We start from the raw sequence: 25,220 nt of genomic DNA, 5'->3' as shown, positions 1-25,220 counted from the left end.
TCCACCCAAGGACCCATAATGTGCTGCCTTTTCAGGTGCCCACAAAATGTGTTTATAAAATGGGTGAGGACAGGTGGGGCTTTTGCTCAATGAGGCTTTTGACTGGCTCTGCAGATTTTTAAAAAATGCTGCTTTGGCAGCAGCTGCCACCATAAGGATTGTCGCTGTGACTGAAAGGAAGCCATTTTGAAGATGGCTCCCCTTCCTGAGGCAGTCAATAAGAACATAAGAGAAGCCATGTTGGATCAGGCCAATGGCCCAACCAGTCCAACACTCTGTGTCACACAGTGACCAAAAAAGAAAGGAGGTTCACAAGTGGGACTAGAAGCCCTTCCACTTTGCCCCCCCCAAGTACCAAGAATACAGAGCATCACTGCCCCAGACAGTTCCAATAATATGCTGTGGCTAATAGCCACTGATGGACCTCTGCTCCATATTTTTATCCAAACCCCTCTTGAAGCTGGCTATGCTTGTAGCCGCCACCACCTCTTGTGGCAGTGAATTCCACACGTTAATCACCCTTTGGGTGAAGAAGTACTTTTATCTGTTCTAACCCTATTGTGATTTCATTGAATGCCCACGAGTTCTTGTATTGTGAGAAAGGGAGAAAAGTACTTCTTTCTCTACTTTCTCCATCCCATGCATAATCTTGTAAACCTCTCTCGCAGGGGTGGCCAACAGTAGCTCTCCAGATGTTTTTTGCCTACAACTCCCATCAGTCCCAGCAACTCACCTTGCAGAAGGTGCGGTTCTGCCTTTGAAACGGGAGGGCCGGGAAAGCCAAGCGGGCGGGCTTTAAGGAGACCCCAATGGGTGGGGGGCCCAAAAGGGAATGCCTTGTTGCCTGAGGGAAGAACTGCTGCAGCACGGGAGCTGCGGCCATGTTGAAGCCTCTCAGGTTACCTGAAAAAAGCAAAATGAATAAAGAAAATGAAATATTACTTCTGCTCCAGGCGTGGCCAGCTCAACCCAGTGAGCTGCCCCGCTGACAGCACCCTTCCATGGTAAGATCCAAGGGAGGCTGCACGGGAATTGCCTTCCTCTGAAATAGATCTGGCATGGCAGCGACACCATCGCTGCACCCCAACAGTTGTTTGGGATGTTTTGGCAGGGAACCGGCTCTGAGGAGGACGCAAGGGCACAGGCTCGAGGATACTGTCACCTCTCTGGCAAACAACAGCAACTCTACTCATGAGGAAAAGGGAAGCGGGCACCAGGGGGTGAAAGATAACTCTGAAAAGCCAGCCTCGTTACACCTCTCCACAGCTTTTGTTCACTTCACCAGAAGCCAAGCATGAAAACAGCCCAGGGAACTGAATTTCATGTTAGTTATTGGGAAGAGAGCGGCCATCTTGATTTTCTGCCTCAGGCCACAGCGCATCTTGGACCAGCCCTGCCTGTGAAGAAGTTGGGCCTGCAAAGCCACGCCCAAACAATTCACCTATGAAACAGAAATCCATTCACTGATTAATGCTCTTCCATTATTGTAAATCAGCAAATGCTTTCAGGGGGAGGGAGATTTCGTTTTCCCCATAGCTGGCAGAGATGGATTCGTGAAGAAGCAACCCCAGACAGACACTTCTTAGACTATTAGTTGTAGATTTTCCAGGCTGTGTGCCTGTGGTCTTGGCATTGTGAGAGATGACATTTCGCCAGCAACTGTGACTGGCATCCTCAGCAGTATAACCCAGAAAACTGGAGTTCTCTCTGGGTCAAAGTGAGAAGAAGATGGCGGGCAGGTAACCTATATCTACTCAGGAAGGTGCAGTAGGGCTGAGATTATCTTGTAGGCATTTCCCAGGCTGCAACATGCTAATGGAGAAGATTTCCTGAGGAGGCTCTTTTGTATATGGATTGGCTATTGAAATTCTAATCTTATCTGTAGTACTGTTGTAAGATGTAGAGCATTTTGTGTTTTTTTCAGGACTGGAAACCATGCCTATTTCATTTTTAAACTCTCTTCCTTCCTTTCAAAATCGTGTTTATGTTTAAGACTACTTTAACTTGAGCCCTTCCTTGTTAAAAGATTCAGGACGCGCACGTTAGGGCACGAAGCCACAATTCTGAAACTAAAACTCTGGCTGTCTTCAGGCCGCACTGCGAGCTGGTCTCTCACACGCGAGTGGATGCGAGTGACCTTTTGTACTGCTATCTAGTGTCTGTCTAGATCAGATGAAGCTGCAACTCGAAGCGCACACAGTTTGAAGGCAGCCCCCTTTGAAGAAAGGATTCACTTCTGAGTAAGCAGGAAAGAGTGAAGGCTGAGAGATGGCAACCAGAAGAGAAAGAACAGGCTATAACAGACCAACAATCCAGAGAGCAGCATCAGCCATTTTAACACAGGCTATGGATGTCATTTAGACAGAGGAAACACACACACACACTACCAGTTTCCACTGCTGAACCCACAGGGTTATACCACCCGCTAAATTATTCAGTCTGATGTTTCTCAGATACTGAAGTATTTGGGCATCAGGTATTCGCAAACGTAACCCAAACCCTACTGAGTGACCAGGAAAATTCAGGTGAACAGCCAGGGCTGAGACGGTTCTTCATTACAAACGTAATGCGATTATCAATTGCGTAACATCTAAACAGCCGAGAACAAAAGCGGCTATTAGATATTACAGAGCAGGAAGTATGAAAGCGTGTAAAATATAATACAGAACACCGAATGCTTTCTTAAGGAAATGGCCTGTTAAATAAGATGCTTTCTGACGTTATTGTAACCAAATGATGCTGATGATAATGATTGATGATGATGATATTGGATTTATATCCCGCCCTCCACTCCGAATCTCAGAGAGCGGTATACAATCTCCTTTATCTTCCTCCCCTACAACAGACACCCTGTGAGGAAGGTGGGGCTGAGAGGGCTCTCACAGCTGCTGCCCCTTCAAGGACAACCTCTGCCAGAGCTATGGCTGACCCAAGGCCATTCCAGCAGGTGCAAGTGGAGGAGTGGGGAATCAAACCCGGTTCTCCCAGATAAGAGTCCGCACACTTAACCACTACACCAAACTGGGGAAGAAGAGTAGTTCAAAAGAGAAATGCAATAATTTATAGATATGAAAAGTGATCCACACCGTTGGGGCTGGGCTCAGAAGCCAAACATCCTTTCTAGTGGCCCTCAACGCGCTTTTCATTTCCCACTCTAGAGAGGCAAAGTCCATCCTTTTGTACTGGATAAGGAAGCCTGGAGCCATTTCAAGAGAGGTGCTCTTTATTTCCCTTGAGTCACCGGTGGCCTTTTCAAACTCCTGCGGCAGGGTAAGCCCAATATTTTTCATGATGGTCTCCATAATTAAAATATATTGGTTGCCAGATTCCATTATGAAATCCCAGTCCAAAATGCAAAAAGAAAAAAAAGGTTTAACATGCTACTTAGGTGTATCAAGATCCTGTTTGAACAAACAAGAAAAGAACATCTTATGCGTCCTTCAATCATCTCATTTCCCATAAAGTCAAGGAAATACACCTTTTTTTAGCTGACTGTTTTCCCCTTAAAAATATGAGAATTTCAGTGTTCTCCCACATTCCCAAGTTTTCAAAAATGCTCGAGGAAAACTATACCACCTTATCTGTAGCCCACCCTCATCTAAGGAAAAGTAACCAGTCAAATACTTTGGACAACAAATTAGAACAACCAGAAAAACAAGACAGCATTCCCAGAGCAGGAGTCTGTGGCATGGTTCATGCGCCATGGTCTGCTGCGACATGAATGAGCCATGAGCACACATGCTCTCTGGCTCGCCATAGCTTAATGTTACTTCTGAACTGGCAAACTGAGATCTGTGTTTTCCTCCAGAGTGACGTTTTCCTGCAAAAAGCACACTCAAAGAAATGTACAAAAAAAAAAAAAAAAGCCACAGCCCAACATGAAGACTGGCTGAAATACCAGAGGTCCACCAAGATGACCTCAAGCAGCCCCTGAATATCTCATGCTGGCAAACATCCCACTCCTTCCTCGCATCATAGAGTACTGGGGGAGAGGTGTCATGCCCTTTTCATCCAGACATAAGAAACCCTCCCTCCCTAAAGTCTCCTGGCACAAGTACAGAATTTATTTACTTATTATTTTGACTGTTGTGCTGGCCTTCCCTGCAAGCAGGGCTCAGGGTGCCTTACATTCAGAGAAGAACATACAGGAAGCCATGCTGGATCGAGTCAATGGCTCATCTAGTCCAACACTCTGCAGCACCACAGTGGGCACATGCCATCACCAGGTCCCCTGGCTGAGCCAGAATTCTAGAAGCCCCCCAAGCACCAAGAATACGAAGGAAGGCCAGAGTTGGACCATGCACTGGGGAAGGTTGGAATCAGTGGGACAGGGAGATCCATGCCGCTTTGGACTCTTTCTAAAGCCCCCTGTACCCCCTTCAAATATAAGAAACCAGGGTGCTTTTTTGTAGCAGGAACTCCTTTGCAATATTAAGCCACACCCCTGATGTAGCCAATACTCCAAGAGTTTACAGGGCTCTTAGTACAGGGCCTACTGTAAGCTCCAGGACGATTGGCTGCATCAGGGGTGTGTGACCTAATATGCAAAGGAGTTCCTGCTACAAAAAAAGCCCTGTAAGAAATAACATTTAATTTGCACCCACTGTTCTGCACATATGGAATGCCCATTCTCATGACCAGTATATACTTTACATTATAATAGAGCAACCCGTATTACAATTGAACATATGAAGCTGCCTTATACTGAATCAGACCCTTTGTCCAGTCAGTATTGTCTTCTCAGACTGGCAGCGGCTCTCCAGGGTCTCAAGCTGAGGTTTTTCACACCTATTTGCCTGGACCCTTTTTTGGAGATGCCAGGGATTGAACCTGGGACCTTCTGCTTCCCAAGCAGATGCTCTACCACTCAGCCACCGTTCCTCCCCTAATTGTTCACTATTGTTTCTTTATATACAAAACTGGGAGCCCAGTTGCACCTTTTAGGGCCAACGAAGTTCAATTCTGGGCATAAGCTTTCACGTGCACGCACGCACACTTCTTCAGGTACACGCATGCACACGAAAGCTTATACCCAGAATTAAACTTTATTGGTCTTAAAGGTGCCACTGGACTCAGACTTTGTTCTGTTGCTTCAGACCAACACGGCTATCCACCTGGATCTATTCATATTATATATCTTACTTTATATTATACGTCTTAGTTCATATCTTAAGTTTGTGGCTAACCCCAACGATGAAGCATGTTGGGTTTACTCGATGTGCAGACTGCACATGAAAAAAACACACAAAGCAGCTCCTACATGAAAAGTCTCCTCTGAGAAACTGCCCTGAGCAGACCCTGCCAAATTTCCATTCATTTCAAGCCCCGGCGCAGCACAGATTGCCTGATAATCCCATCCACAGACAGTCGCTAAGTACGTGGCTCCCCCACTGCTCTCCACAGAGTCATCTACTAGTTGTGTGACTTAGTGCAGCAAGCTGGAAAAGCTTCTCTCTCTCTCTTCCAAAGTCCCCACAACCCAACGGGATAACTTTCAATCACGCAGATCAGAACGCCCTCTGCAAAACGGAGGATCGTTTTTGCAGCAGCAGCTTTCAAGAGAATTCCTGGCCTCAAGAATCACACTTTGTCCCCCATTCAATGCAAAGAAAAGGTGGACTTCTGAGGCCTCAGTGCAAGGGTGTCAAACGTGCGACCGGGGGGCCAAATCAGGCCCCCGGAGGGCTCCTATCAGGCCCTCAAGCCACTGGCTGTCATTTGCTTCCCTCTCCCTCTCTCTTGCGTCCTTCGGCATCACAGCTTGCTTTGCCAGGCTTGCTCAATCACACAGGAGCTACAGAGCAAAATCTCTATTTTCTCCCATGGGTGAGGCTCCTCTCTTGGGGAGGGAGAGCTTGCTTTGCCAGGCTCTCTCAATCACACAGCAGAGCTACTGAGCCAAGACCCTTCTGTTGGCTTAGGCTCATTTCCCTCCTGGTTTCCGGGGGGGGGGGGAGGAAGGAGCGGGAGCTTCCTTTGCCCAGTTCCCTGGATCCTATGGGAGAAATACAAAGAAAGCACCTTTAAGTCCAACGAGTGCTAATGTTTTAAGCATATTTTATTTTAAGGTTTTTTTTTTTAATCTTTGTGTTTGTCTGTATAAAGTTTACATCTCTGCTACCTAATCTTAAATAGACACATACATGGCCCAGCCCAACAAGGTCTCATTTCTGTCAGATCAGGCCCTCATAACAAATGATGATGATGATGATGATGATGATGATGATGATGATGATGATGATGATATTGGATTTATATCCCGCCCTCCACTTCGAAGAGTCTCAGAGTGGCTCACAATCTCCTTTACTTTCTTCCCCCACAACAGACACCCTGTGAGGTGGGTGGGGCTGGAGAGGGCTCTCACAGCAGCTGCCCTTTCAAGGAGAACCTCTGCCAGAGCTATGGCTGACCCAAGGCCATTCCAGCAGGTGCAAGTGGAGGAGTGGGGAATCAAACCCGGTTCTCCCAGATAAGAGTCCGCACACTTAACCACTACACCAAACTGGCTCCCCACCAAACTGGCTCCCCTACCAAACTGAGTTTGACACCCCTGCCTCAGTGGATCCAAGTTGGATAGAATGTTGCAGCTACGACTTACAAGATTTCATTTGTTTGACTTAGGAGACTTTGAATTTTTCACTGTGTAAATATTAAGCTGTCTTTTTTATGCACCTAGAGCAGGGGTGGCAAAACTGTGGCTCTTTCACACATATTGTGTGGCTCTTGAAGACCCCACTGCCTTGTCAGCTGGCTTGGGGAAGACATTTTTCTCTTTAAATCACTTCTCCAAGCCAGCCAAAAGATTGGAGAATGCATTTAAAATTAAAATTGCTGTCTTTCCACCTCTCCCTCCCATTTGCCTGCCTGCCTTCCTTCCTTCCCTGTCTTGCGGCTATCAAACATCTGATGTTCATGTCTTGAAGCTCTCAAGCATCTGACATTTATTCTATGTGGCTCTTATGTTAAGCAAGTCTGGCCACCGCTGACCTAGAGGGATAAATTTAACAGAACAGCGGTTATGTAAAGACTGTCAGTAAAGCAAGGAAGGCTTCGGCAGGGACGGAATTCCCAAGCATCTCAGCGTGCCACACCCTGCCTCTTTCGCATCCAGACAGCAGCAGCTTTGGTCTCCAGTCAAAGGAAGAGAGGAAAGAAGAGCACAGGTGGCCGGCAAATCTGTACCTTGCATCTGCTGCACCAGCAGGGCTCGCTGAAGCATGGGGTTGGCGTTGAGAAGCGACGCTTGATTGGCTGCCCGCAAGTTCAGCATCGGCTGCTGCTGGGGTGGTGCCACGCCCCTGGGGGGGGAGGGGGAAAGGGGGAGAAGAAAACATATTTCTGCATCAAGGACCGGGCAACAAGAAAATCTCCTCCTCGGGGATGGAGCCAACCGGCTCGCTTGCGCTTCCCTTTCAAGTGCAGAGCAAAATCAGGGCTGCCCTCGGGCATTGTGACAATAGTGAACGCTTCTTTTGAACAGGTTTCCTTCCTGTGCTGCCTCACTAACGGGAAACCGGCCTGAGACTGCAACAAGGAACGACAGTAAGTGGAAACGCTCAGATGCCCTCGAAGGCCCGTCGCCTGCACCGACTGATCATCACAACGGCCTCCCCGCCCCCTCCCGGTCCTTTCATTTTATTTTACTGGCATGAATTCTGCTCCAAAAGAAGAACAAAGAGGGGGGCAACAGCTTAGCCCAAAAACTGGAATGAAGAACCTGAAAGATTAATATACAGTAAGGGCCAAAAATTAAAAGCAAGATCTTAAAGGTGCTGGTTATGACCTTTAAAGCCCTATATGGCCAGCGACCTGCTTACTTCTGGGACCGCCTTTCCCCATATGAGCCCCAGAGAGCATTAAGATAAAGTTCCCAAAAAACTCGTGATCCCCGGGCCAAAAGATGCTCGGCTGGCTACCACCAGAGTTAGAGCCTTTTCGGTAGTGGCCCCTGCCCTGTGGAACGCTCTCCCGAAAATATCAGGGCCCTCATCATCATCATCATTTTATTTATATCCCGCCCTCCCCGCTGAAGCAGGCTCAGGGCGGCTAACAGCACAAATCAATACATACATTGTACAGTATATTTAAACAAAACTAATTTAACAGTTAATTAAAATTCTATTAAAATCCTAAAACAATAGAATTAATATTAATATGCTGGTGCTATTATACAGGTGGTGAGTTTACTTAGCAGTCTCCCTCTTTAGTCAGTGAAAGCCATTCGAAAAAGGATGGTCTTGCAGGCCCTGCGGAACTGTTCAAAGTCCTGCAGGGCCCACATTTCTTCCGGAAGCTGGTTCCATAGGAGTGGAGCCACAGCAGAGAAGGCCCGGGCGCGGGTACTCTGTAGCTTTACCTCTTTCGGCCCGGGAATAGTCAGCAGGTTCTTCCCTGCTGACCTCAGTGCTCTCTGGGGTTCGTATGGGGAGAGACGGTCCCTGAGGTAGGCAGGTCCTCGGCCACATAGGACTTTAAAGGTGATAACCAGCACTTTGTAACGAATCCGGTATATAACTGGCAGCCAGTGCAGTTCACGCAGCCCCGGCTGTATGTGCTCCCACTTTGGGAGCCCCAACAACAGTCTAGCAGCCGCGTTCTGCACCAGCTGCAGCTTCCGGGTTCGGCACAGAGGCAGCCCCATGTAGAGGGCATTACAGTGATCCAGTCTCGAGGTGACGGTTGCATGAATCACTGTTGCCGCAGGGCCTGTGAAACAGAATTGTTTAAACTGGCCTTTAATAACTAACAGGGAAGCGACAGCTACACTACAGCATGGATATCTAAACCCACTCCAATATAAGCATAGAGCACCTAACAATATTTAACAACATTATTGTATGCAGCGTTAAATATGAATTAATAATACGGACGCCATCCTGGATTTCAGGATTGTAACTGTAAATGTATTGCATGTGTATGAAATGATTTTTAATGATTTTATTGTATTCTGTTCCAACATTATGCATTTTAACTGTGGTTAGCCACCCTGAACCCAACAGGGGAGGGCGGGATATAAATGTAATAAATAAATAAAGCAAAAATATAACCAAATATACATGTATTGTCACAGAAAGTTAAAAGCATTTAGGAGCCCATCGTTAGCCTCCTTACTTAGTAAAATCGTACAACCACAACGGGGAACCACTAGACCTGATGCGTTTCGACCCGAAGTGGTCTTCTTCAGAGGTCAAACAAATATACACACATTCAGGCTCATATTACAAAATGCAACAAATCCATAAACCAATCCTGCACCAAAAAGAAAGTAGTTTAATACAGTGACAAAGGCGAAGAGATGGACTTGAGGCCTCTTATAATACAGCCTTATGTCCTGGTCAAGGGCATTCGTGTGGCATCATTTGTCTTAATTATATGCCAAAATGGTCCAGGATCAAAGTCAGTGCCACGCTGGATCTGATCTGGCACTGACTCTGATCAATTCTGGACCATTTTGGCAGAGGTAAAAATATGAGCCTGTATGTGTGTATATTTGTTTGACCTCAGAAGAAGACCATTTCAGGTCAAAACGCATCAGGTCAAGTGGTTTCCCATTGTGGTTGTATGATTTTACTTAAGTAAGGAGGCTAATGATGGGCCCCTAAATGACAAAGGCTAAGGAGAACCAGTTTGGTGTAGTGGTTAAGTGTGCGGACTCTTATCTGGGAGAACTGAGTTTGATTCCCCATTCCTCCACTTGCAGCTGCTGGAATGGCCATAGCTCTGGCAGAGGTTGTCCTTGAAAGGGCAGCTGCTGTGAGAGTCCTCACAGGGTGTTTGTTGTGGGGAAGGAAGGTAAAGGAGATTGTGAGCTGCTCTGAGACTCTGAGATTCAGAGTGGAGGGCGGGATATAAATCCAATATCGTCATCATCTTCTAATGATGGGCCCTTTTAACTTTCTGTAATAAACACATGTATTTTTGGGTGCGATTTTACTTTAGATCCTGCTTTTAATTTTTGGCCCGTCCTCTATATTCACCTTTCAGGTTCTGCTCCAGCCAACTGGAATCCTCAGCTGGCCCCTTCTGCTCTCGCTGATGCTCCCTTGGCTAATGTCAGGCCCTGCCTTGCTCTTTCACCCTCAACACTCATGTCCTCCTTTTGTCCCCTTCCCCAGATGCTCGCTGAGTAGCAGGCACGCATGCAAAAGGCAGAACTGGTTTACATATCTTCAAATGAAGAGTTTTCTTACAAATTTAATCCGCAATTTATTTTTTGTTAGGCAAAACAAGCAAATGAAAAAAAAAAAGATGAGTCCGCACTCAAAACGTTTGATTTCTAAGCTTTATGGAGCCATTATCTCAACAAGGATATCAACACTGGTTTATAAACGAGCCAAAATTTAGGGATATGAGGTTGCAAGAGAAGTCTGGGGATTTGTATGGTTTCGAGCAGGGTTTATTAAGCAGGGAAACACAGGAACGCAGTTCCGTCTGGCTTGGCCTAATACGCAAATGAGTTCCTGCTGGGCTTTTCCTACAAAACAAGGCCCTGTGTGAAACAATAGTGATGTCAGAGAGTGTGGCCTAATATGCAAAATGACTCCCTGCTGGGCTTTTCCCACTAAAGAAGCCCTGGTTTCGAGGTCAAATTCTCAGAGAGAATTTATACAAAATGATTCATCAGTTATATCTGACCACAAAGCTCTTTGCTAAGATCTACAATTCTTGTGCAGACGGGTGTTGGTATTGCCATGCTGAGTTGGCGGATTTCATTCATGTGTGGTGGCTCTGAGAGAGACCGGTTGTGCAGTGAAGAAAAGTTCCTGTTCTATTGAGTTTGGGCCTGGGTAGAGAGGTAGCAATCGAGCAGGAAGTTATGCTACTAAACTATGCTTTGACAATCCCCAAGAAATTGCAAAACATACCGTATTTGCTGGCGTATAAGACGACTTTTTTGCCCAAAAAAACATGCCTCCAAGTGGGGGGGTCGTCTTGTACGCCGGGTGCACTTCAGTTGGGATACCGTATTTCCCCGAAAATAAGACCTTCCCAAAAAATAAGCCCTAGCAGGATTTCTATGCATTTGTGATGGGCTTATTTTTTGGGTAGGTCTTATTTTCGGGGAAATACGGTAGATCCAAAGCACAAGGGACGGGTCACGGGGCGAGAGGCTGTCTTTTGCTGTGGAGGGAAAAGGTGCTGTGCAAGCCCGATCCTTTGCATGCTTACTTGGAAGTAAGCCCTTTCTGAGTTCTGTGGTTGCTCGCTCTCTGGCTGCTGTCTTTGCAGCCTTGAAATGAAAACCCAAAGCAACCACCTATACATTACGGTATTTAGCGACCTTCTGTCTCCTGTTCCTAGGGATTCGCTGCCTTGCAGCTCTCGCTTCGGGGGAGAATAAGGGGGCAGTTTTCATTCAGCAGGAGAAAGGGGCCGTGGATGCTCTTCGAGCCTTTCTCCCTTTTCTTGCTGGTGGGCAAACCAGACTTGCATTTGCTTACAGGCTCCGTCTGTCGTTCTCTGTTTGTACGGGGAGGGGGAGAGGCAAGAGATCTGCTGGCCGAGTGTGTTTGTCTGTGACTGTAGCTGCACGCAGGCAGAGATGTGCTCCCCCCACCCCCAGTTTCCACCAACGATCATTCCCCCCTTCCCTCCCCTGTATCGCTTCAGCTGGGCTGTAAATGCCCTTATTGCAGATGGTCTCCCATTTCTCCAGCTTCCAATTTTGCCCCAGAGACGGAGGATGGGAAAACGCAGTAAAAAGATATTATCCAGGGCAGGGAGGATTTCTACTTTAAAAAAAATATTGCAAAGATGGCTCCTCCCCCCCCCCCCCTTTTTATTTGCACCTTGACTCCCTGCATCCTTTGGCCTGCTGGCTGGTGGGGAGAGAAGCTGACGCATCTAAAGCGATGAGCGGCCTCCCAGCTGGCATTTTTAAAAAGGGAAAAAAGCCTCACGAAAACCAGTGGCTCCTCTCCGCACATGCTGCTTTCCGGGGTTGGGGGCGGGGGGGGGGGGCTGTCTTTGAAGCGTGCGAGCCTGTGGGTGCTCTTGCGTGCGTGTGCAGGCATCCTTCTCTGACCCGGCCGGGTAACAATGAGAGAGGGAGAGACAGAAAAAGTGGCCCAACACCACCAAATTAAATTCCTGAAAGATTGGGGATTTGAACTCAAGTCTTCCAGATTCTAGTCCAGCAACCACTATACCACACTGGCCAGGAGACTTTAGTTTATTTTACCTGAATATGCCTGTGTTTGAACTTCCTTTCCTCCTTGTTAAACTCTCCCTCCTCTTCTTCTGTTGTTTCTGTACTATTGAAGTTCTAACTATAAGATTGCTTCAGGTGGGGACTTGCTTTCTGTGTTTATATTATGCACTAGTACAACTCCCAAAACACTTTCTCCCTACTCAGCTGCCATATTCTGCCACTCTTCCTCTCCAGTGAAGGCTAAGGGTGGGAGCTCAGGGGGCGAGAAATCATCCCTCTTAAAAGGGCCACGCTTATTTGGTCTAGAGATAGACTACTCTGCAAGCTCTGCCACCCAGCGCTAGATGAGGCAGGAACAAAGAGGAGAAAGTGTGTGGAAGGTGTGCGGAAGAGGGGGTAGTCTTAAACGGCGAGTATATAACAAACTCTATATTTTGAGTGGAAATGTTGGGGGGTCGTCTTATACGCCCAGTCGTCTTATACGCCGGCAAATACGGTAACTTTGAATTTAGTAACAGCTACGCACTTGGTACTTACGCAGTCCCAGAAATCAAACAGTAGTCCTTTTATGGATGAGTGGCCAGAAAAGGTAAAGGAAGTCTGTCTGATGGCTAAACTCGGATCTTTTCAAAGGAATGAAACTCCTGAAGTACTGAGGTCAAAAGCAGTCAAGGATCATTAATGGTATCCAGATCATAATGAATAGACTGAATAGTATGTTAACCATGTGCATATGCTTGAAAGGTATGTTTGTACATTTGTTTGTTAACTGAGCAATCAATTAATTCTTTTAAAGGCCGGGTTGTCATTTGCTGTGCCTCGCTTTGGCCCAGTGCAGGAGGCTCACAGGATGGAAAGGCACCTTAATACAACCCCTCCCGCCAGAGCTTTTTAAACTAGGAAAGGCCCAGCAGCTCATTTGCAAATTAGGCCACACCCCCTGACATCTCCATTGTTTCGCACAGGGGTATTTGGGTAGAAAAGGCCCAGCAAGAACTCATTTGCACATTAGGCCACACCCTCTGACATCACCGCTGTTTCACCCTGAGTTTTTGTAGAAAAGGTCCAGCAGGAACTCATTTGCATATCAGCTTATTAGGCTACACCCCCTGATGTCAAGCCAGCTGGGACTGCATTCCTGCTTTTAAAAAAAAAGCCCTGCCTCCCGCCCACTCCAGGCGATCAGAAAACAAGCATATCAGGGACAAGGAGGGTGACGAAGATGGTCAGGGGTCTGGAGACCATGTCCTATGAGGAAAGGCTGAAGGAGCTGGGGATGTTTAGCCTGGAGAGGAGGTGGCTGAGAGGTGATATGATCACCATCTTCAAGTACTTGAAGGGCTGTCATATAGAGGATGGTGCGGAATTGTTTTCTGTGGTCCCAGAAGGTCGGACCAGAACCAGTGGGTTGAAATTAAATCAAAAGAGTTTCCGGCTCCACATCAGATAGAACTTCCTGACCGTTAGAGTGATTCCTGAGTGGAACAGACTTCCTGGGAGGTGGTGGACTCTCCTTCCTTGGAGGTTTTTAAACAGAGGCTAGATGGCCAGCTGACAGCAATGAAGATCCTGTGAATTTAGGGGGAGGTGTTTGTGAGCTTCCTGCATTGTGCAGGGGGTTGGACTGGATGACCCTGGAGGTCCCTTCCAACTCTATGATTCTATGACAAGGTGAAGCCAGAACCCTTCTTCCAGAAAGGCAACTTTTCCACTTGCAGGGATTTCCCCCCCCCCACACACACCTTTTGTTTGCATGTTCCTGTTCAAGGAGCTCCCTCTTGTCCTCCACAGCAGAACAGCCCAGACACGGGTTTATTGCCTCAGTGAGAATGTTAGACAATCACATGCTTTACGGTGGAGAAGCAGTAAGGCTCTCTTCTCCTGTCCCTGGCTCCAGCTCATAGCTTCTCTTCTCCAGTGGCCAGCTCCTGGTGGGGAAATACCTGGAGATTTTGAGGGCGGAGCCTTGAAAAGGGTAGAATTTGGGGAGAGCAGAGCCTTCAATGGGGTGGAATGCCACAGAGTCCACCTTCCAAAGTGGCTGTTTTCTACAGGAGAACTAATCTCTATGCCGTCGAAGGTTTTCACAGCCAGAGTCCATTGGCTGTTGTAGATTTTCCGGGCTGTGTGGCTGTAGTCTTGGCATTGTGAGACCTGACGTTTCGCCAGCAACTGTGACTGGCATCCTCAGAGGTGTAACCCAAGAAACTGGAGTTCTCTCTGGGTCAAACTGAGAAGAAGTTGATAGGCATGGGTCTTCTCAATTTGACCCAGAGAGAACTCCAGTTTTCTGGGTTACACCTCTGAGGATGGGAGTCACAGTTGCTGGCGAAACGTCAGATCTCACAATGCCAAGACCATGGCCCCACAACTCGGAAAATCTACAGCAGCCAATGAACTGATCTCAGTCAGCTAGCGATTGGCTGTAATAGCGGGACATCTCCAGACGCCATCCGGAGGTCAAACAAAAAGTGAGACACACAGAACAGTAGACAACCAAATAACCAACAGCTTCCGTGCACAAAAAGCTTCAACAACAATCTGGTTTTTAAACCAAAATACTCGAATAAAGTCTCAAAATTACAAGACAGGCAATAAATTCAATACCCAATGCCTTTCTGAAATACACAGAGCAAGTCCAACCCTGAACAGACAGTCCAAAAGTGCACAGTCCAACAGGTAAGTCTTTCAAAACGTGAATTCAATCACTTTTATACTCATACAAGGAGGCTGTCTTCTGTTCCAGTGCTGAGGAACTGACACCACTTCTTGATTCCAGAAGGCCTTCTGCTGGAGTCTGCACATTTGGACTGTCTGTTCCAGGCTGGGCATGTTCCATGTATTTCAGGAGGAGGAAGAGGAAGAAGAGGAGGAGGAGGAGAAGAAGACCGTAGATTTATACCCTGCCTTTCTCTCCGAATCAGTCTCAGAGCGGCTTACAATCTCCTTTATCTTCTTCCCCTATAACCAACAACCTGTGAGGTACGTGGGGCTGAGGGGTGGGGCTCTTACAGCAGCTGCCCTTTCAAGGACAACCTCTGTGAGAACTATGGCTGACCCAAGGCCATTCCAGCAGATGCAAGCAGAGGGGTGGGGAATCAAACCCAGTTCTCCCAGATAAGAGTTCGCGCACTTAATCACTACACCAAACCGGCTGACATTTGGTATTGAATTTGTTGCATACATTGTATTTTTGAGACTTTATTACAGTATTTTGGGTTTGTGTTTTTTTAAAAAACATACTGTTGTTGAGACTTTTTGTACCCGGAAGCTGTTGCTTCTTTGGTTTACCACCTAGAGGTTGGCAGCCCTAATCCTCCTGTCAGCTAGACTAGAAGGAGAAACGGCCACAGGCAGGCCTCTCTCCATCCATCACGCCCAGGTCTAGCTCTCGCTGAGAATCGCTTCCCTTCCCCGAGGACTGCTTGCGTGGAATTTCAATATCGTTTGTCCAGAGGATGCTCTTTAAGCCCCAACAGGAGTCAGTTTTGGGCTGGAAAGCAGGATAAGAACACACATAATACGTACATAAATGTGATTTTTTAAAAAAGGATTTGATCATCAGTTCCCAGCTATTCCCCCAGTGATGCTTTTGATGTTCTTGTTATGTATAAATTGCATGCTCCCACACAAGCGCGAGGAAATACAGTAACAGCAGCTGGATATTGTGCTCTCTAGAAAAGGCAAGGGTGTGGGGGGGACGGGACAAAGCAACTTCAACCACAGATGCCTGGCTAAGCAATGTTTTGGCACATGGTGTAACAAAGTTGCTAGGCGACTCTCCTGTGAAGCAGGGTTTGAATCTCTCCTTCGTCTAGAGCTCGCTAGGTGGTCTTTGGCAAGTCACTGTCCCCCAGCCCTGTCGCAGAAAGACCTGGATGAAAGAATACCGACCTCTCTTCCAGTGCGTTTGGAAGGGTTACAAACAAGAGGATGTACAAGAAGTACTTCCAGTGCTCCAAAAAAGCGGTCTCCAACCTTTGTGGCACCAGGGACTGGTTTTGTGGAAGACAATTTTTCCGGGGCAGGGGGGATGGTTTTGGGATGATACAATTGATGGTTTGGGAATTATACTTTATTTCGATTAGTTTGGCATGGTGGTTAAGTGTGCAGACTCTTATCTGGAAGAGCTGGGTTTGGTATCCCACTCCTCTGCCCACAGCTGCTGGAATGGCCTTGGGTCAGCCATAGCTCTGGCAGAGTTGTCCTTGAAAGGGCAGCTTCTGGGGAGAGCTCTCTCAGCCCCATCCACCTCACAGGGTGTCTGTTGTGAGAAAGGAAGGTAGAGGAGATTGTGAGCTGCTCTGAGACTCTGAAATTTGGAGTGAAGTGCAGGATATAAATCCAATGTCTTCTTCTTATTATTTCTACATTGTAATATATAATGAAATAATTATACAACTCACAGCCTGGTTGCTAACAGGCCATTGACAGGTACCGTTCCACAGACTGGAGGTTGGGGACCCCTGCTTTAAATCACTTCTCCAGCAGCTTGGAGAATGCATTTAAAGTTAAAGTTGTTTTCTTTCCGCCTCTCCCCCACACCTCCCACCCATCTATTTGCCTTCCTTCCTTCCTTCCCTCCCTCCCTGTCTCGCAGCTCTCAAACATCTGACATTTATTCTATGTGGCTCTTCTATTAAGCAAGTTTGGCCACCCCGTGGCAGATCCAGGTTTGAATCTCTCCTCTGTCATGGAAACTCGCAGGCTACCCTTGCACCAGTTGTTGTCTCTCAGCCGAACCCTGTCTCACAGTGCTGCTGAGACAATAAAGTAGGAGAGAGGGAAATGACACTGTAAGTCACTCTGGGCCCCTGCTGCGGAGAAAGCAAAGGAAAGGTTCCCTGGGCAAGCACCAGTCATTTCCGACTGGGGTGACGTTGCTTTCACAATGTTTTCACGGCAGACTTTTTACGGGGTGATTTGCCACTGCCTTCCCCAGTCATCTACACTTTACCCCCAGCAAGCTGGGGACTCATTTTACAACCTCGGAAGGATGGAAGGCTGAGTCAAGCTTGAGCCAGCTACCTGAACCTAGCTTCTGCCGGGATCGAACTCAGGTCGTGAGGAGAGAGCTCGGACTGCAGTACTGCAGCTTTACAACTCTGCACCACAGGGCTCTACTAATACTAGCAATACAGGTAAAGGTAGTCCCCTGTGCAAGCACCAGTCATTTCCGACTCTGGGGTGACGTTGCATCGCAACATTTTCACGGCAGACTTTTTACAGGGTGGTTTGCCATTGCCTTCCCCAGTCATCTACGCTTCCCCCCCAGCAAGCTGGGTACTCATTTGACCGACCTCGGAAGGATGGAAGGCTATGTCAACCTCAAGCCAGCTACCTGAAAACCCAGCTTCCGCCAGGGATCGAACTCAGGTCGTGCACAGAGATTAGGATTGCAGTACTGCAGCTTTAACACTCTGCCTAATACAATTTAACACAATTGCCTAAATTAATAAAGTTTTGTGCCACTACTATTTTCAATCAACTCTTGAAAACGTTGCTTGGCTTCGGATTATTTGATGGCTCTTCTTAGTATTCATGTGATGGCAGTCAGCTGCTTTCAGGATGGGACTGAAAAGCAGAACAATTCCAATGCAGCAAGCCTACCCTAGATACCAAATACAAGGTTATCTAATGAAGTGAGCATGCACACAAAAGCTTGTGCCCAGAACTACACTCTGTTGGTCTTTAAGATGCCCCTGAACTTTGTTCTATTGCTTCAGACCACCAGCATGGTTACCCACATGGGCCTAAAGGATGTTTGAGACACCTTGTCTCTCTTGCCTCTAGTCTGGTAACAAGAGGGCTCGCTAAAGCATGGGCTTGAGCATTTTTTAAGGGCATTTCAGTGACGGAACTAAGACAGCCGAGGAAAATCTTAATTCAGAAGTGTCTACGGCAGGGGTGTTCAAACTTGCTTAGAATAAGAGCCACATAGAATAAATGTCAGATGTCTGAGAGCCACAAGACAGGAACGTCAGATGTTTGAGAGCCACAAGGGAGGGAGGAAGGCAACTTGCTTAGAATAAGAGCTACATAGAATAAATGTCAGATGTCTGAGAGCCACAAGACATGAACGTCACATGTTTGAGAGTCACAAGGGAGGGAGGAAGGCAAATAGACGGGAAGGAGAGAGAGAGAGAGAGAGGTGGAAGAAAGCAACTTTAAATGCACTTTAAATGCATTATTTCTATTAGTTTGGCATGGTGGTTAAGTGTGCAGACTCTTATCTGGAAGAGCTGGGTTTGATATCCCACTCCTCCGCTCACAGCTGCTGGAATGGCCTTGGGTCAGCCATAGCTCTGGCAGAGTGGTCCTAGAAAGGGCAGCTTCTGGGGAGAGCTTTCTCAGCCCCATCCACCTCACAGGGTGTCTGCTGTGGGAGAGGAAGATGGCTGGCAGCCATCTTGGATTGGAGAAGTGATTTAAAAAAGAGAAATGCCTTCTCCAAGCCAGCCAACAGGGCATGGGGCTTCAAGAGCCACAAAATATGTGTGAACGAGCCACATCCGGCTCCCTAGCCACAGTTTGGCCACCCCTGCTCTAGGGTAACCCAAAATAAAAGGTGATTCTGCAGATGCCAATACATGCTACTGGTGCTACTTCTTCCTACCCCATGACTACGACTTGTGTAAGAGGGCCCTTACACCAAATTGCAGCTGGTGTCCAGCTTTACCTGCCATCAGCTGTTAAGGGAAAGGGGTGCTATACAAGAAGCAATCTCCAAAGTCTACCTGTATTAGATTTCAGCTCATATTACATATTTTAAAGGGGATTTAACATTCATTGGTTCAGATACGCTCCTGTGCGGATACCAGCAAGTTACAAGCAAGTTTCAAGGAAGTCTCTCAGTAGCCCCAAGTCCTCCTTAACCCTTTTGCTCTATAGTTTCAGCTGTAAACAGCTTTGCTGTTTCCAAGATGCCATTCAATATCTCAAGAGCCAGCAAAAGAAATTCAATCACTTGTCTCAGTGCCCGATCCAACAGGAAACGGTCTCTGCACACAGAGCCTGCTGAAATGAAAGACAGCTGTATGCCAGCGCATTAATTTTCACAGGGCTCATTGCAGAAGACATTCTTGGTGGAACGGATTTTAGAGCTTTTGCAGCACGCTAGCCAATGTTTCTCAGATGAAATTAATTCACTTCATATGCATTATGTGAGGCTGAGAATGCAAACCAGCGCAGTGCAGCCGATAAGGTGAAAGATTTGGACAAGGGAGGAAAAGGAAAGGTCCCCTGTGCAAGCACCAGTCGTTTCCGACTCCGGGGTGATGTTGCTTTCACAATGTTTTCATGGCAGACTTTTTACGGGGTGGTTTGCCATTGCCTTCCCCAGTCATCTACGCTTTCCCCCCAGCAAGCTGGGTACTCATTTTACCAACTTCAGAAGGATGGAAGGCTGAGTCAACCTTTGGCCGGCTACCTGAACCAGCTTCCGCCGGAATCGAACTCAGATCCTGAGCAGAGAGTTCAGACCACAGTACTGCTGCTTTACCACTCTGCACCACGGGGCCGCTCACACATACAAGACGTTCTAAAATTATTGATTAAAAGACATTAATGTAACATCCAGTTTGGCAGAACCCCAAGAGAACGGCAATGCCTGAAACTCACCTATCAGAATCGTCGTGTTAAAACTTTTCCTGCCGCATATAAAATACTCATTTACTTCTTTTTTTTACGTTTCCATACCACGCACTGTATTACCCTTCCCCGATTCACAAGAATAGCACCCCGACAAATAGTAATGATTTTGCCGATCCTGGAAGTTCGAGGTATCAAAGCAAAAGAGGATCATTCACGCAAAGCTCAAACACGGAAGGAAAGAAAGAACAACCCAGATCCAACTCAGTTGCAAAAGCGCTGCAGTCGGTACAGCCCAGAGCGCTACAGGGGGGTCGCGGATTGTTTGCAAAGGCGAAGGAGTCGGGAAAGATGCTGCAGCCCTCCAGGGGCAGGCCCGCAATCCCCGGCCTCGATTAGAGGGACTTACCGGCCGGCCTGCTGCTGCGGCGGCGGCGACTGCTGCGGGTGGTGCTGGAGGAGATGCTGGAGCTGGAGCAATTGCTGCTGGAACTGCTGCTGGCTGAACATGGCTGAGGAAGCCCCGGGCAGCTGCGCCGATCCTGAGACAAAAAGAGAACCAAGAGGAAGATCGAGGAAGAAGAAAGGCAGGGCCGGCCGGGCGCCTGCAGCTCAGCCCCGCGAGCAGCCTTGCCCTTTGCTGCTGCTGCTGCTGCCCCGCTCCGGCTGCAGGGCTCCATTCATTCCTGCCCGAGCCGTCGGCTTGCAGCCTTCCTGATGGGGTCAGCCATGGCGGTCACGAGGTGCCCGGGGCGGGGGCGTTGCTTGGAGCGCACAGCGGTGGTGCCTCCACCCCTGAAGCCTGCGACACGCGCAAATCACACACAAATGCACACAAACTCAATCATGCAAACACGTCCCCCCTCCTCTCTCAAAAGCCCTCTTGTCATCGCAAAAGGAAGGCAGTCTTTTTCCCCCTTTCGCCAGATTCAGGTTTATTACACCCAAGTGGGCAGCCGTGCTGGTCTCAGAATGTATCAGAATATTGTAGTGACATAGTCAAATAAGGGATATTGACGGTTTGTTTTATTACATATATATACTAACCCATCTTCCACTATATTTTTATTTATTTTTCTAATGGCAAACTATAACTTCTTGAGAAACTGATGAGAATGTTATAACCTCTTGAGAAACTAAAAACCACCTTGGAGGTTATTAAACAGAGGCTAGATGGCCATCTGACAACAATGAAGATCCTGTGAATTTAGGGGGAGGTATTTGTGAGTTTCCTGCATTGTGCAGGGGTTGATGACCCTGGAGGTCCGTTCCAACTCTATGATTCTATAATGCTCTCTATTTAAACCCAGAACTAAAACCCGGAAATATACCCAGATTTATGGCACTTCATACCCACGGCATTAATCTGTTTTTTTATCACCCTCCATTGTTGTTTCAGCAAAGTTAACAACGCTAACAAACACAGACCCCAATTTGTGATTCTTTTAATCTGCTACAAACCACTTTCTCTATATTAAGGACTACTTGCCATTCCATTTTTGTCTGAAGAAATCTGCTTAGAGCATACATTCTGAATAAAACTTAGTTGGTCTTAAAGGTGTTACTTGTCTACTGCTTTGTTCAGGAGGTTTATTATTTAACATCTCAGTTTTCCTAGACCTGCCTTGGATAGATTGGTTTTCCCTTTGTAAAGAAACGTATGTGCCATTCCTTTTTGACCCAGGCTTATATAATAGTGACTGACAGACATTCTCACATTTTGACATACTGTTTTATTGCTTTCGTAGATCCCCAGATCAAAGGTTTGCTCAATTTGTTGATTTTACTATTCTGTCATTGGTCTTAAATTTGTACCATTTTGCATTCTAAACCACTGCCTACCAGCTATATACAGCCCTGCCCACGGTACCTGATTCCTCGTCTGATGAAAGTGTGCTTGGAGCACACGAAAGCTTACGTTCCGAATAAAACTTTGTTGGTCTTAAAGGTGCACTTGACTCCTACTTTGTTCTACTGCTTCAGACCAGCATGGCTGCCCGCTTGGATCTATTCCTTTCCCCAGAACGCGGAACTGCATTTTAAAATTGCTCCTCCTCTAAACAATGGCTGCGTTTTAATGTAAAGGTAAAGGTAGTCCCCTGTGCAAGCACCAGTCTGAAGTATACATGCAACGAAAGCTTACATTCTGAATAAAACTTTGTTGACCTGAAAGGTGCTAATGGGACTCCTCCTTTGTTCTGTCGCTTCAGACCAGCACAGCTGCCCACCTGGATCTTTATGCGAGGTGGTTTGCCATTGCCTTCCCCAGTCATCTACACTTTCCCCCCAGCAAGCTGGGTACTCATTTTACCGACCTCGGAAGGGTGGAAGGCTGAGTCAGCCTTGAGCCAGCTACCTGAACCCAGCTTAGGATGGGATCGAACTCAGGTCATGAGCAGAGCTTGTACCCTTCCTCCATATGGGAGAGGGGGCGCTATTTTAAATGGGATTGTTTATAAATGTTCAGGATACATTTTTTACAGCGTGCCCTTTCCTCTTTCAAAAAGACTTTAAATTTAAGGTTTCTCAGTATCTTGAGCCTTTTTTTTTAAATGTACCTTTCCCCTTATTGGATGGTAGAAAGGGCAGTTTAGAGTGACCCTTTCCCACCCAGAGGTGGTTTGTCATTCCTTGGATTTCCTAGGTGGTCTCCCATCCCAATACTATCCAGGGACAGCTTATTTCTTTATTTATAGTCCCTGCAGCTTCCCCTGGGCTTGAACATTTAATAGAAGCACCACTTTTTTTAAAAGGGCATTTCAGTGATGGAACTAAAACAGCTGAAGAAAATCTTAATTCAGAAGTGTCTAGAGTAGCTCAGAAAAAAAGACGATATTGCTGATGTAGCCAAGGGAGTTGTACATGCTACTGGCACTATTTATTTCTACTCCACGACCACCGCTTTGAATAAGATGGCCCTTACACCCAATTGCATTCTGTTAATAACACCACCTGGTGTCCAGATTTAGATCCATCAGCTTTGTAGAGAAATGGGACGTATTCAAGAAGCAAACTCCAAAGTCTCCTGTATTGGATTCTAGCTTGTATTGTGTATTTTTAAGGGGGACTCAAGGCAGATTACAATCAGATATTCCAAGATCTGGGAGATTAGGCTAGCCATGATGATTTTAGGTCAGGGCTTCCATAGGGGGGAGGGGCGGGATATTACAAATGTAATTATTCCTAAGTGCAGGGGTCGTTTTGTAGAAAAACAGGTGGTGGAGCTCATTAGCACAACTCATTAGCATATGCTGCTCCCCCGCCACCACCAAAAGCAACCTGAAGCAGGAAAGGACAGCCCCGACGAGCAAGGCCTGCTTGGGCTGGCTAGAGATCCAGGCAGCCCAAGTAGGCATCGCTTGCTCGGGGCTCTCCTGAGCCAACCCCCCCCCCCCCAGTCAAAAGGCCAGCAAACCACCCGCTGCCCAAAATCACATACGTGGGGAAAGGGTGGTGTGAGCTTCTCCAGGGGTTAATGAGGGCTGCTAGGGGCGTGGCAAAGCCCCTGGTGGCTGGCTGCCTGCTCTCCTAATCCAGAGATTGTTACGCAGCTACACCTACTATTCAATGGACAAGGTAGGTGGGGAGGAAGAGGGGGGAACCCTCAGAAAGGTTCAGGAGCTCTGCTCCTGCTGAATCTGAGGCCTGCCTATGTATACATGATGGGTTTAATTTAAAAGCAAAATGGCTCAGCTGTAGATTAACAAATTTGGGACAGAAGCTTTCCTGAACTAAAGTCCACTATCAGGAGCATTAAATGTGTCCGCAATTGGCATAGATATAAAGACACTGAACAGAGGGGAAAACAGTAAACTCTGGAGTCAAAGGTAATAAAACATAAAAAGGTCCTGTCTGTGACATTTCCATTAATGATTCAATTGCAAATAACATAAGAATATTTATCAATGGCAATCAAAATCACATGTGGTAATAATACAATCTTCCTCAATCCAGAGGAGTTAGCCATGTTAGTCTGTTGCTACAAAACAGCAGTGTCCAATAGCACCTTTAAGACTAACCATTTTTTTTTGTAGCATAAACTTTTGAGAAACACAGCTCTCTTCTTCATCAGTGCATCTGACAAAGAGAGCTGTGTTTCTCAAAAGCTTATGTTACAATAAAATGTGCTAGTCTTACAGGTGCTACTGGACTCTTTACTAATTTTACAATCTTCCTATGCATCCTGAACAAATTTAAATACAATATCTAATGTGTGTGTGTTAGATAATCTATCACAGATAATCATATGTGTGTATGTAATCTGAAAAACTGGATTCATATAAACTGTGGGATACAGTCAGACACAAAAGTACATGTAAGTAAATTACGAGCAGAGCAGACACAAGCACAATGTAATTTCTGATGCTTCTGTTTCCACTTCTGACAGTTGAGTGCAGTTGGATTTCAAACTAGGCTGGGTGAACCCGGAGAACAGAGAATTCTCAGAACAAGGGCATTTGTTCCATGAATGCCAACAAGTTTCATTGTTGTTTTTTTATTTTAGTAAATTTCTATTCCGCCCATTCCCCGTAGGGCTCAGCGTGAAGTACAACATATAATAAAATAAAATACGATAAAAAAAACATTTTAAAACAGACAACGCAACGGCACTCAGGTTACCGTGACATCACATATTGCCCAGCCTCGCCATCTCACATCATGATATCTCATAGGGATGGCAGTTTTTATTTCAATTCCTAGCACAGATGACAGTGCTGGCCGGGGAGGCCAACCAGATCAAGGATAGACGCCCGCAGCCTCAGCTAAAAGCCTGGCGGAACAGCTCCGTTTTACAGAAGATGAAGAAGAAGATATTGGATTTATATCCCGCCCTCCACTCCGAAGAGTCTCAGAGCGGCTCACAATCTCCTTTACCCTCCTCCCCCACAACAGACACCCTGTGAGGTAGATGAAGATATTGGATTTATATCCCGCCCTCCACTCCGAAGAGTCTCAGAGCGGCTCACAATCTCCTTTCCCTTCCTCCCCCACAACAGACACCCTGTGAGGTGGGTGGGGCTGGAGAGGGCTCTCACAGCAGCTGCCCTTTCAAGGACAACCTCTGCCAGAGCTATGGCTGACCCAAGGCCATTCCAGCAGGTGCAAATGGAGGAGTGGGGAATCAAACTCGGTTCTCCCAGATAAGAGTCCGCACACTTAACCACTACACCAAACAGGCCCTACAGAAGACTAATAAGCCAGGTAGGGTCCGGGTCTCAATAGGGAGGTGATTCCACCAGGTTGGGCCTAGGACTGAAAAAGCCCTGGCCCTAGTTGAGGTGAGGCGGGCGTCTCTTGGGCCGGGGACGGCCAATAGATGTTGGGAGGCCAAATGTAATGACAAATGATTTCATACGTAATGTCTGGAGGCCAAACGTAATAACAAAAAGGCAAATGCAATTTTGGGCTCTATCAACAGAAGTATAGTGTCCAGATCACGTGATGTGATGGTGTCGCTTTACTCTGCTCTGGTAAGACC

At 46.9% G+C, this 25,220-nt stretch overlaps 1 protein-coding gene across 1 annotated transcript in view; it reads right to left on the bottom strand.

The window, feature by feature from the left end:
• Positions 1-20,481, bottom strand: part of CIZ1 (CDKN1A interacting zinc finger protein 1) — a 53,741-nt gene extending 33,260 nt beyond the window's left edge. Inside the window, exons 1-3 of the mRNA XM_060251250.1 lie at positions 20,151-20,481; positions 7,183-7,298; positions 734-903 (exon numbers count right to left, since the gene is read on the bottom strand). Of these exons, the coding sequence (XP_060107233.1) occupies positions 734-903; positions 7,183-7,298; positions 20,151-20,251 (387 nt within the window). The 5' untranslated portion in view covers positions 20,252-20,481. The remainder of the gene's footprint in view (positions 1-733; positions 904-7,182; positions 7,299-20,150) is intronic.
• Between the last annotated feature and the right edge of the window lie 4,739 nt (positions 20,482-25,220).

Source organism: Heteronotia binoei, chromosome 12 (assembly GCF_032191835.1).
Source record: "Heteronotia binoei isolate CCM8104 ecotype False Entrance Well chromosome 12, APGP_CSIRO_Hbin_v1, whole genome shotgun sequence".
NCBI classification, from domain to species: Eukaryota; Metazoa; Chordata; class Lepidosauria; order Squamata; family Gekkonidae; genus Heteronotia; species Heteronotia binoei.
This window is presented reverse-complemented; position numbering and strand designations above follow the sequence as displayed.